This window comes from Marmota flaviventris, chromosome 19 (genome assembly GCF_047511675.1).
Source record: "Marmota flaviventris isolate mMarFla1 chromosome 19, mMarFla1.hap1, whole genome shotgun sequence".
NCBI lineage: Eukaryota > Metazoa > Chordata > Mammalia > Rodentia > Sciuridae > Marmota > Marmota flaviventris.
The window spans coordinates 14667050-14680740 of NC_092516.1; the positions used below are offsets into that span (position 1 = coordinate 14667050).

At 39.6% G+C, this 13691-nt stretch overlaps 1 protein-coding gene across 1 annotated transcript; it reads left to right on the plus strand.

Annotated features, from left to right (window-relative positions):
* Positions 1–440: 440 nt before the first annotated feature.
* Positions 441–12240, plus strand: Anks4b (ankyrin repeat and sterile alpha motif domain containing 4B). The gene is made up of 2 exons (XM_027940413.2): positions 441–604; positions 11148–12240. The coding sequence occupies exons 1-2, from the start codon at positions 441–443 to the stop codon at positions 12238–12240; spliced, it is 1257 nt and encodes a 418-aa protein (XP_027796214.2).
* The last annotated feature ends 1451 nt before the right edge of the window (positions 12241–13691 follow it).

Here is a 13691-nt window from a genome sequence, read left to right on the forward strand (position 1 = left end):
CATTGGAGTATATACATCAAATGGGTAAATTTCAAAGCGTACCAACTATATACCTCAATACAACTATTAAAAAGACTACCCCAGTCAACTAGACTAGTTCTGAATATTTTGGAAATTATTTCTTTACATTCTGTGTTAAGATAACCAGTATCATTAAGACTTGTAATGGACATGGCAAAAATTAAACATTCCTAAAAGCCCTCAAGATGAATAGAGCGGACTTCAATATTCAATGTCATGATCATTCCAGAAGGAAAAGGTCCAAGTTCAGTGCTGCAAATCTTTCTGGCTGCCTTCCAAGGAGAGAGGCTGGGATGAACTTTGTCCTAGCATAACGCTCCTTATCACTGATTAACCAGCTCTATAGGACAGTCACTGTGCCAACATTCGGCTTTGCCTGAAGAGAAATATTCAGCCAAGCCTCGGTGAGCAGGAAAAAAATGTCCACTCGCTACCACCAAGCTGCTAGTGATAGCTACCTGGAACTTCTGAAGGAGGCTACCAAGCGAGATCTGAATCTTTCTGATGAAGATGGAATGACTCCCACTCTCCTGGCAGCCTACCACGGGAACTTGGAAGCCCTAGAAATAATCTGCAGCAGAGGGTAAGCTCAACCTGATGGTTCTATAAGAGACAGGGGTTAAGGTAGGATTTTACAGGAAACAGCAAGAGTCAGGGAAGTCAGTGAAAATGCTTTGCCCTCTTTCTAGAATGTCCAAATAACTGGCTTTTTAGAGAAAGAGAGAATATTATATTAGAGATGCAGTCGTTCTCACGGAATTGGCTCCATGGGAGGGGCTCACCCATTAGCCAAAGGCAGAGGATTGACACTGAGCTCTAAGGCATTGTTACTGGCCTGGGGGGTGGGGAGATTTTAATCTAGTGTCTTTACAAATCTTTTTCATGAAATTTAAATAGTGGAATCTTTAAAAAGGGGGCTGGGCATGGTGGCACAGGCCTGTAATCCCAGCAGCTCAGGAGGCTGAAGCAGGAGGATCAAAGGAGTTCAAAGCCAGCCTGAGCAACTCAGCAAGACCTTGCCTCTGAATAAAATACAAAAAAAGGGCTGGGGATATGGCTCAGTGTTTAAGTGTCCCTGGGTTCAATCCCTGGTACCAACACACACACACACACACACACACACACACACCACAAGACGTTGCCATTCTACTTGGTTTTAAGTTGCCAATCTTGCCTTGGCTGGAATAAAGGATGTGTTTTTATATTTTTTAATCTATGCCATTAAAGTCCCACAGTCTTTTATTAGTATACACATCCAGTGCAAGCCCATAATTTTCAAATGGAATTGTTGGCTTTCCAAGTTATAACAAGGACTTTCAACTATAGTAGGGACTACGTCAACTTCATTACATCTCTAGCCACTACACACACACACAGCCCACACCAAAGGGGTTAGGTAGTGTTGGCCATCATGACCTAAGAGGGGGAAAGAAATAAAGAAAAGTAAGGAAGAAAAGAAGGAAGAGAAGGAAAAAATGTAAACAGGAGAGCCAAGTGAATTCAATTCAATACATATCGCATATTATTAAATGGCAGCCATTTTTTTTCCTAGTCACTGGGGACACTGATCAATAAGAGAAACACAACTCCTGACCTGAAGGTCAGATTTGAGAGGGGAAGACAGATGAGCCATCTAGGACTTGGGTTGAAGAGGGAAAGTAGAGGGTACTCAGGGTTAGGGAAGTTTCTACCGGAGGGGAAAGGACTTCAGCTGGGATTCCAATAAATGAAAAGGTGTTGACCAGGCAAAGGTGGAAGGCAGCGAGACTCCCCTAAGACAGAGCACTGTGCATTCCGGGAACAGAAGTTGAGTGTGGCTGGACATGGCTTGAATAGGGACAGGAAGGACTATCATATGTGATGAGACCAGATTACGGAGAACATTGAAAAGAGGATTTGAACTTAATATCTTAAGGGTCAGGGAAGACAAGTCTTGTGTTCATGCAAAGGGGACAATTAAGTAGTTTCATGTTTACCAAGATTGCTCTGGCAGAGAGAAGATCAGGGACTCTTAATAGTGGAGATGAATTGGACTCGGATAGTGACAGTGAAAATGCGTAGGTGCATGGATTTGAGTGGCAGTTCAGATGTAGAACGGATAGTGATTGACTGGCTGTGGACTGAAGAGGAAGAGGAGGGTCAAAGCTCAGGTGCTGGTTCAAAAAGCTTGTAGATGTTGAGACCCTTAATTGAAATTGGGGGGGCCCTTGAAGGAAAAGCACGAAGAACCCAGGGTCAGGAGAGTTCCTGAGTTCTGGACTCAATAAGGAAAAGAATGAAGTTGGTCTTCCCCACTCCTTTTGTCTGATTTAAGACTTCCTTTCCCTATAAATATATGTATTTACATGTTTATGTAAATATTCATGTACATGTGTATAGTCCACATCAATATTCTTCTATAAGAATATTAGTAGTCAGGGCTGGGGCTGGGGCTCAGCGGTAGAGTCCTTGCTTAGTGGGTGCGAGGCCCTGGGTTCGATCCTCAGCACTACATAAAAATAAATAAATAAATAAAAATAAAAGTGTTGTGTCCAACTACAACTAAAAAATAAATATAAAAAAAGAATATCAGTAGTCAGCAAATTTATTTCTTAGGCAATCCCTCTCTTGGACAGATAGTTTGTTTTTCCTGGTTTGAACAGTGCTGCAATGACTATCCTTACTTATAAAGCTTCACTCATTGTTAATTGAGAAAAAAAAAAATTCTCCAAAGGGAAGTTTTTTGATTAATTGGCCCATTTGTGCTTCTGTGCCAAAATACCTCAAAATGGGTAACGTATAAAGAAGAGAAACATATCTCACAGTTCTAGCAGCTAGGCAGTCCAGATCAAGGAGTCGGGAGTCTCAGTGTCTGGTAAGAGTCCAGTTTCTGCTTCCAAGATGGCACCTTGTTGCTTTATCCTCTGGAGGGATGGAACAGTGTCCTCACATGGTGGAAGAGACAAAAGGGGCAGAATAAGAGGCAAATAGTCTCCATCAAGTTCTTATATAAGGATAACCAATCCCATACTTAAGAGCTCCACCTAAAGGCCTCACCACTTGGTACTGTGGCATTAGAAATTAAATTTCCCATGAATCTTGGAGAGGACATGGATGTTCAAGCCATAGCAGCCTGTGTGCAAAAGATTCTTTTCGGGGGAGTATTGGTAACTGTCCTTCAGAGAGTGAAGACATGTTTTGTTTTGTTGCCAATATGGTAGGTACAAAATGATGTATCAGGTGTGGCTTTAATGTTCTCTGGTTACTGGTGAGGTTGAAAATTATTATTATTATTATTGGTACCAGAGGATTGAACCCAGGGGCACTTAACCACTGGCCACATCTCCAGGCCTCTTTTGTATTTTATTTAGAGAGAGGGTCTCGAATTGCTTAGTGCCTCACCCAATGGCTGAGGCTGGCGTTAAACTAGAAATCCTCCTGCCTCAGGCTCCCAAGTTGCTCAGATTATAGGTGTGTGCAACCATGCCCGACTTGAAAATTATGTTTATGTTTACTGTTTTGTGAACTGTGGACTTTTAATCTTGTTCCACTTTTATATTGGGATCATCAACATTTCTCATTAATTTATAAAAATGCTTTCTAAAGTTAAAAATATTAACCCTTTTGTCATGTTACAAATATTTTCACACAATTTATAATTTATTTTTTGACAACCAATATTTTAAATATAAATGAAAATATAAATATAAAAATATATATTTTAAGTACATATAAGTCTCTCTCAATCTTTGGTTGGTACCTCTAACTTTGAGTTCATTCATGACTATCGACTGAGATTTTCTTTAGTACTTTTCGTGTCATATTTTAAAAATTTTATTCATATATAAGTTATTTTTCTTTAAAATATAAGGTTATGATTTAACTACACTTGTCCATGTTTTTAATCATTTGTCTCAACAGTTTGTTACATAGTCCACCCTTTTTTTCCATTAATTTGACAAAGCAACATAATTTTTTTTCAATATGATATCAAAATCTAGCCCATTTATTCATAGTTATTAAACATTGGATATGGCAACAAAAATTCTTCTAACCCTGTATTTTTTTTCATTTTTAATTGATTTTTAAAATTTATATATGACAGCAGAATGCTTTACAATTCTTAATACACAAATAGAGCACAATTTTTCATATCTCTGGTTGTATACAAAGTATATTCACACCAATTGTGTCTTTATACATGTACTTTTGATAATAATGTCCATCACATTCCACCATCATTTGTAATCCTTTGCCCCCTCCCTCCCCCTCCCACCCCTCTGCCCTATCTAGAATTGTCTATTCCTCCCATGCTCCCCCTCCCTATCCCACTATGAATCAGCCTCCTTATATCAAAAGAAAACATTTAGCATTTGGTTTTTTGAGATTGGCTAACTTCACTTAACATTATCTTCTCTAACTCTATCCATTTACCTGCAAATGCCATGATTTTATTCTCTTTTATTGCTGAGTAATATTCCATTGTGTATATATACCACATTTTTTTTTATCCATTCATCTATTGAAGAGCATCTAGGTTAGTTCCACAGTTTAGCTATTGTGAATTGTGCTGCTATAAACATTGATGTGACTGTGTCACTGTAGTATGCTGTTTTTAAGTCCTTTGGGTATAGACCAAGGAGAGGGATAGCTGGGTCAAATGGCGGTTCCACTCCAAGTTTTCTGAGGAATCTCCATACTGCTTTCCATATTGGCTGCACCAATTTGCAGTCCCACCAGCAGTGTATGAGTAACCCTGTATTTTCTAGCCCTTTTTTTTTTCTCAACTTTTGTTTGCTCACTGATTCTACTGCTGCTCAGATTTTGTTTCCTTACCCCAAAGCATTTAAGATTTGCTGTGTTAAATTGATCTGGTATAGGCTAAAAACAAAGTCTTGTGAGGATTTTCAGAGGTCATCTTCCATGTTGACCAGAGTTAATCTTTAGACACCAATATGAGATCAAATGTCCAATTAGATTTAAAGGAGAGACAAGAGGAAAGAAAGCTAATATCTTGAATTTAGTTTATTGATTATTGAAGAAGTACATTCCAGCCTGATAATTTAAGTGTTTATTTCTTATTACCTGATTGAGTTAGTGGATCCTGTGGTAACTAGAAATTTAAAAACCCCGGCTTTCTTAGAAAGTTTAAAGCCACACCAATTATCACAGCCATCACTACTAGTACAGATGCTACTCAACTTACGATGGGGCTGCACCCTGCCTGGTAAGCCCTCAGAAGTTGAAAATGTATTCAATTACCTAATTGCTAAACATCATAGTTTAGCAAGACCGTACACTGTAGAGCACCAGTTGTTCACTGCCACGATTACATGGCAAACTGGGCAACAAGGCTCACTGCTGCTGCCCAGAATCGCTAAAAAAATACCCCACTGACTATCACTAACCTGAAAAAGATAAAAATTCAACACAGTTTCTACTGAATGTATATCACTTTTGCACCATTGTAAAGTGAAAACCCTGATAAATATAAGTATTATGACTTGGGGACCATCAAAATGTCCTTCCAGATTTTTTGCTTTGAGCCCATGCATGTGTGCATTTTTCTCCCTACAAAGGCAATCATGGAAATCATACTGACACTGTAATATATCATGGGCCATTTGCACATAAAAGTTGAGATCCATGCTACTATTTAAATGACTACACGGTAGTATGTTTTATTGTTATGTTCATTCATTTACTTATTTTAAATTGATAAAAATTGCATACATCTATGGCATACATTGTGAACTATGTATACCTTGTGGAATGGCTAAATCAAGCTGATTGTATGCATCATCTCATATGCTTTTCTGTGTAAGAGCATTGAAAAATCTACTTTCTTAGCAACTGTTAAGTATATAGTATATTGTTATTAACTATAGTCACCATATTGGACAATGGCTATCATGAATTAAATCCTCCTGACTGAAATTTTTGTATTGGGGACACCAACATTTCCCTAATCCCTTACCACCTCAACCATCATTCTTTTCTGAGACTTCTATGAGTTCCACAGTTGCATTTTTGTTTTGATTACACAAAGATCTGACATTTCCTTAGGATAAATCCCTAATATATAATAGTTGACTCAAAGGGTGACTGATTTAAAGGCTTGTGACACATATTCAAGTAAATTTGAACTATTTCATGCTTCCTCCAATAGTTCCTTTCCTCACTCCTACTAGAACCAAGTATTAATATTCTTTTTAATCATTGCCTATCTGATAGGCAAAAAAGTAGTGTATTGTTTTAATTTGCATTTCTTTGATTATTTGCGAGTCCAAATAATTCCTTTTTACATAGAAAAACATTTTTGAAAGAATGATTGTTTTTGAGAACAATTGTACCCACAAAAAATCAAATCAACAACAAAAAGAGAAATTGTAAGGGAATAGATGTTTTAGAGTAATTTAATTTAAGGAAATTGCCTATTTAATGACAATAATACCAAGCCAGCTTTAAAAATTTTTGTCAAAATGCAACTGGTCTACCAAAAATCAAGAGCACAATATTTAAAATCTCTTCAGTTAGTTTCTCTTTTCAAAAAGAGTGTAGGAAAAAAAAAATCAATAGTGGACTAGAGTTAGCCCAAGGGAACCACACAGCATCAGTGTTAGAATTTGTTAGTCAATTCTTTGTTGTGTGACCAAAGTACCTATGAGAACAGCTTAGAGGAGGAGAAGTATGGTTTGGCTTATGGTTTCAGAGGTTCAGTCCATGGCTGGCCAACCCCATTACTCTGGGCCTGGGTTGAGGCAAAACATCATGGCGGAACATCAGGCAAAGGAAGATATGGCAGTCAGGAAGCAGAGAGAATGAGATGGGAAGGGGACACAAGGAAGATGAACCTTTCCAGAGTGTGCCCCCCATGACCCACCTGCTCTAGCAAAGTCTGGAGCCTATAGTTACCATTCAGTTCACTCAAATTGGGATGGACCAATTAGGTTGCTGCTCTCATAATTCAATCATTTCACCTCTGACTATCCCTGCATTGACAAGTAGCTCTGGGCGGGGATACCTCATATCTGAACCATAAATCTTGGCTCCTAGAACAAGTTTGTGCATACCTGGGCAGTTATATACAATAGTTTCATCAAGAAATGTGAAAGAAGATAACGATTGACTTTAGAAAGACCTCATAACGCTTATTCATACAAAATATTATTATTTAAGTTATACATCAGTTTGGAAAGTTGTCTTTAAATAGAACTTTCGCAAGTGGAAATAGCTTAAATACACCAGGAATACTCATGAATCCTCTTACAATTTCATCTGTAAATTTGGAATTTTGCATTTGAAATTTTCTCTAAGGAAGACCCACTTTCATAGTCATCTTGGCTCTTCCTCAAGTTCTTCCTCCTCATTTAAGGTATACTGAGATGGGAAATGCTGTGGCCTAAGCATATTGATTTAACCCAGACTTCTTAATACCCGGTCACCCTACCACCACCACAACTCACTCCTCATCCTAATTTCCTTTTTAGCTTATCCGATCCAAGGATAATTCCAGGCAAATTTAATCAGTATGTTTCTGTTTATGTCTATATAATGTCTTGAATGTTTTACAATTCCTCTTTTGATATCTAGGGTACTTAAGAAGTCTCTTGAATATGGTGGTTGGCTAAAATAAATAAAAAGTAAAACCACGTGTTTGGGGGTGAGGCACTGTGTTCCCCTAAGATGCACAACTGTGCCAAGGTTGAAAGGGGTCTCCTTTGATCCAAAACAGTTAAATCAGACTGACTGTCCAGAAACTTCTTGAAAGAGGCTGCCCAACAAAACAGTTAAATAATATTTGCTTTTTTTAGATTTAATTTCATAGTCTTTTTCTTCTCCGCCCCTCACTTTTCCCTTATCCCCAGCTTGGTGCACTCTGGTCACACCACTGTATATGCTGGGTTCCCCAGGTGTGCCATGCAATGTCTCGAATCTGTGTATTTCCTCAGGCTGTTCTCTCTGCAGAAGAAGGTTGCCAGTTTGTGGGCTGGATAGAGTCCACAAATGTGTTTTGTTTGGACTTCACTGTGTTTTTCTTTTAAATTTGAGCCAACACCTAAAACTTCCATGAAATTCTGGATTTCTTCCTGCACTGAAAGAAAAATGGAGGGTCTGACAATATTGTCTCTGTGTTTTATTTAAGGCAGTATCAGCTGCAGTCATGCCCTTTCTAGAAGGACATGCATTGAACTGTGTCTTCCTTGAAAGAACCTGGCCTCTTTTGGGCTCTTACAATACCTGCTTGGCTTCTTTGTGTTGGGTTTGAGATTTCTGCTAGGAGTTGTACATGACCAAAAAAAGAGAGAAAATAGGATTTGCTCTGTCTGGAAAATTATCTAACTCTGGAGACAGAGCATACATATTTGACAAGTAAGACTATAAACACTAAAATCTATAAAAGCCATTGTGCTGCCAGAAACTTAGTAGGTGGGTGGGAGGAAAAAAATAAATACATAAAAATTCAGCATTATGAATTTAGAGGGGAATCAGAATAAGTAATGTTTATAAAGCACTTTCCCATGCTTTATATATGTTAACTTTAATTCACTCCATGAGTCAGTAGTGTTGTTAGTCTCAATTTACAAATAATGGAACTGAGTCCTAGAAAAGTCAAGCTAGAGGATTTGTGGCTGGTGAAGTGGAAAAGCTGAGAAATGTTACTTTAAGACTGTATTGAGTAAGAGATGGTTAGACTTAGAGACAGGCCTGGCCCAACCTGTGCTGCCTGTTAGCCTTGGGCAAACCCATTACACTCTGAGTCTTTAAAAAATTTTTTTTTTTAAATTTACTGCATTACAGTTATAGATGATTGTGGGGTTCATTTTGACGTAATCAGTCAAGCACGGAATATAATTTGCTCCAATTCAGTCCCCAGTACTTCCCCTTTCCCTCTTCTTCTCCCTGCCCCTATTCCTTTTTCTCTAGTCTACCGATTTTCCTTCTATTTATTTATAGATTTTTTAAATTAATACATTATAGATATACATAAAGGTGAAATTCAAGGTGCTATATTCATGCATGTGCATGGAATGGTTTGGTCAATTTCATTCTACCCTTCCTCCCTTTCCCTGCCTTCGTCCCTCCCACTCAGTCTCCTTCCTCTACTCCACTGATCTCTCTTCTGTTTTTATGGGACACCCCTCCCCTGGCCTTTTCTTTTTCTCCTTATTTTGGTCTAGCTTCTGCATATGAGAAAAAAACCTTCAAGTCTTGACTTTCTGAGTCTGATTTATTTCACTTAGTGTGATGTTCTCTACTTCCATGCATTTACCAGCAAATGCCGTAATGTCATTCTTCTTTATGGTTGAGGAGTATTCCACTGCACGTGTATATAACACTTTCTTTATTCATTCATCTGAGTCTCCTTTTACTTCTGCAGTAAGATTCTCTTCCTTCTTCTCTAAGAGGGAGATTGTGACAATGGTGGTGTTGGGCAATGAGAAACAAAGTGCTTAGAAACTGAAGAGCATAGGGCAGGCAGGGCTCCCAGGAAGGAGTAACAGGACACTGACTCGGCTGCATTCACTAGTGCAGCTCTTCCCAGTCCATAGTGAGCCTGAGAATTACTAGAGGGTAATGTTAAACTCTACTCTAGATTCTCATTCAGTAAGTGTGGGCTGGGGTCCAAAATTCTGCTTTTCAAACAAAATCACAGATAAAGCCCTTGCTGCTGTTGCTTGTTTGTGTCCTTAGTTTGGTCCCCAGACTACCACAAGAAACTTTTCAAAGGAGAAGGATTACTGAATATTATTAATTAATTCGGTGTGATCTTTTCTTCTATTTCTGCCATTTCTCATGAGAAATATAAGGAGAACTTTTAGACTCGTTCTCCTGACCTTCCACAGGGTCTATGTTTATATCTCTAGGCCTCCTATGACAGGGGAACTAGGAGCCTGGGCCAGGATTCCAGTAGGTGGTCAGTCATTTCACCAGTCTTCAGTGAGAATCTACCAATGTCATTGTTTCTGTGCCAGACGGCAGATCAGTGGCCTCAGTGCCATTATAACACCCCTAACCCACCTTGACCTCTTGTAGAACTATCACTCATACAATACTGGAAGGAAACAAGAATAGATGGAGATGTTCTACATTTCACATGAATACTGGTCATAGCAGACACTGCTGACTACCTGCCCAACATCTACTCCTCTCTTCTTGTTGATGATGACCCAGTTTGGTTTGGTTGTTCGTTTCCACTTGTGACTTGAGGGAACACGGCATTATTGTGCTGGAATCATCTCTTGCCAGCTCCTGAGAGGTTGCTGTTGAATTTTCAGAGTTGGTTAAACACAGCAATTATTGAAATAAAATGATATAAGCCTACAATTTAATAAATCATGTTAAAATAAAGATAATATATTTTACCACATTTTACTATTATCAGTGCTCTTAAAATTATACAGGTTCAGGGCTGGGGTTGTAGCTTAGTGGTAGAGCACCTGCCTCGCACATGGGAGGCACTAGGTTTAATTCTCTGCATTAGATATAAATAAATAAAATACAGGTCCATCAATGATTTAAAAAATATTTTTAAACAGATTATACAGATCCATTGATTTTATATGGAAGAAATAATTAATAATGGTAGGCTACTGCACATCTCTTCCAAACTCTGTCTAGGGATTTTATATTGGGAGGTTTAAATTTATCATTGTGAATATTCTTACACAACAGAAATTGGCACATGCTATACATCAGGGCTTTGATGATTTTCCCCTCAAATGAGCCAGTGGTTAAACATTTACCAGTATGCTTTTGGATAATCCTATTCCTAGCTTCAGGGAAAAATTCTAATTGATCTAAGTTAAACATGGTACTACCCTTTCTAGGCATGGGAACCAATTCTGGCCAATGAGATATGAAAGTTGACTTGTTAGGGAGTTTCTTGGAAAGATTTTCTTCTAAAAACGAGATAGGGCAGAGAATGGCTTTTTTTGTTTGTTTGTTTCTGGCCATATGGTGTCTAGCTGCAAGATGACATATCTAGACTTAGAGCAGCTATAGTATGTCAACGTCAAGGCAGGATAAACAGGCTTGCACTAGCCTGCATTTTGTTCGTTATTTTTGTTTTTATTTCTGTTTTTGGAATTTATGTTCCCAGAAAAAAAATGTTTCACTTGCAACTTTCATATTTTCTCTTTTAGAGGGGACCCCGATAAATGTGACATCTGGGGAAATACTCCTCTACATTACGCAGCGTCCAATGGCTATGCCCACTGTGTCTCATTCCTGATCAACTTTGGTGCCAACATCTTTGCCCTGGATAATGACTTACAGTCTCCATTGGATGCTGCTGCCAGCAGGGATCAGAATGAATGTGTTGCTCTCCTGGATAAGGCTGCCACTGCCCAGAACACCATGAACCCCAAGAAGGTCTCCAGGCTGAAGGAGCAGGCTCAGAAAAATGCCAGGAGGCAGATCAAAGAGTGTGAAAGGCTCCAGGAGAAACACCAAAATAAGATGGCCCGCACCTACAACAAGGAGGAATCAGGGACTCTTTCTTCTTCCAAGGGCACCTTCTCCAGGTCATCCTTCTCAAGTGCTTCTGCTTCCAGTACATTTGGGTCTTTGTCTAAGGGCATTAAAGATACCTTCAAGATGAAGTTCAAGAAGAACAAAGACACAGCAGAGCCCATAGGGAAGGAGGGTAGAAGTGGGCAGAGGAATGTGATGGAAGTGTTCAGAGAAGAGGACGAAGATTCATTTTCCGGGGGCTTCAAAGAGAAGCTCCAGTTCCCAGCAGAGGAGGACGATGATGAGCAACATGAATCCATTCTCAACCGTCCAGGTCTAGGGAATATTGTCTTTCAAAAGAACACAGCATGGAGCCCTGAAGACATCTCAAACAGCAAGAGGGAGTCGGAATTTAAAATGCCCAGTGACTTGCTCCAAAGAGCAGCAGAGGCTGATGAAGCTGAGGCGGGTGAAGAGGGAGAAGCGGGTGAAAATGGCCTTGGGTCACCTGAGCTGCCTTGGGATGAGGATGAAGTGGAGTGGGAGGAAGAAGTGGTGGATGCGACTCCCCTCGAAGTGTTCTTGCAGTCCCACCACCTGGGAGAGTTCCTTCCCATTTTCACGAGAGAGCAGATTGATCTAGAAGCTCTGATGCTTTGCTCCGATGAGGACCTTCAGAACATACAAATGCAGCTGGGTCCTAGGAAGAAAGTTCTTAATGCCATAAACAGAAGAATGCAGGTGGTCCAACAACCTGGCCCGCTGGTGGACACCAGCCTCTGATGGAGAATGTTGAGTTGACTGGAGCCATGCTGTGGCCCCCTGGAAACTCTCCACTCCATACCAGATCTCTACCCAAAGCCGGACCACTGGGAATGGCTTCTAGGGTTTTGGAGGTGCCTACCTAGGAAGGAGGCCCAGACTCCACTCCAACACCTATCCAAATAAACCATCAGTGAGAAATGCAAAGGAGATCTTGGAACAAGAAAATGGCATTTCTGTTCAACTAGCCTTTGATATTGTTGAATAAAGATAGGGTTAAATGGATGACAGAGAAGGAAAAATTACTTTTCTAACACTGGATTTAATCATTTCTCATCATGATGGCCGACTGCTTCCTTTCTGATCTACCCTGGGGATGCTGACTCTGGTTCTGTCCTGAGCTCTATGACTTTGCCTGTCAGTGGGGACTGAAGTTCCATGTTGCCTGAGGCTTGGTGCCCAACTTCAACTTCCAACAAATGCTTACGTGTTTACAAACAATGGAACTGGGTTCATGATATTCCTGTCTGAGAACAAGGACAGAGTGGCAGGTAGGGAGAGTAAAGAAAGAGAACATAGGTGCCTGTTGTGTTCATGTTGGATCCCTAACCCCCAAAGTGACAGTTTTGGGGGGGTCTTTGAAGAGGTGATTAAGTTTAAATAAGATCACAAGGATGGGGTCTTCATCCCATATGACTGGTAAAAGAAGAGGAAGATATCTTTAAGGATGTACTCACACATAGGGAAATGTCACCCAAGGACACAGCCAGAATGCACTATCTGCCATCCAAGGAGAGAAGCCTCAGGAGAAACCAACCCTGCCAACATTTTGATTTTGGCCTTTCAGCCTCCAGAGCTGTGAAAAAAATAAATTTCTTTAGTTTAAGCCATTCAGTCTGTGGTGTTTTCTTATGGCGACCAGCGCTGACGATGGAGCACCTAAGCAAGAGGGTGGTGAAGGAAAGAAAGAAGGATAAAGAAAAAAGGAATCAGGCCTACTTCACAACTATTTTTGAGTATGTATAAAACTGGGGAATTGGGCCCAGGAGTACTCCACTACTGAGCCTCATCCCAAGCCCTTTTTATTTTTATCTTGAGACAGGGTTTTGCAAAGTTGATGAGACTGTCATCATAGGTGTGTGCCACTGCACCCAGCTCTTCTTGATATTTATAAGGGCTTAGTGCTTCCAGTAACTTAAAAAAAATCTAGTTTGTTTGTAGGAAATATTTATTATAGGATTAAATTCTGTATTTTCATGCTTATTCTGTATCTTTTATTTACTGTTGTCTATCACCAATGCTACATGTACGTTCCACGACATAAACTGGCAACCATTGCTCTGCTGAAATTTATTTGAAAGGAAACCCCAAATACAACTTGAAACTCTTTTGAACAGATAAACTTCACTGAATTTTTATAGCCAGACTTACATCATGTAGAATTTGTCATTGATCATGCATATAATATAGAA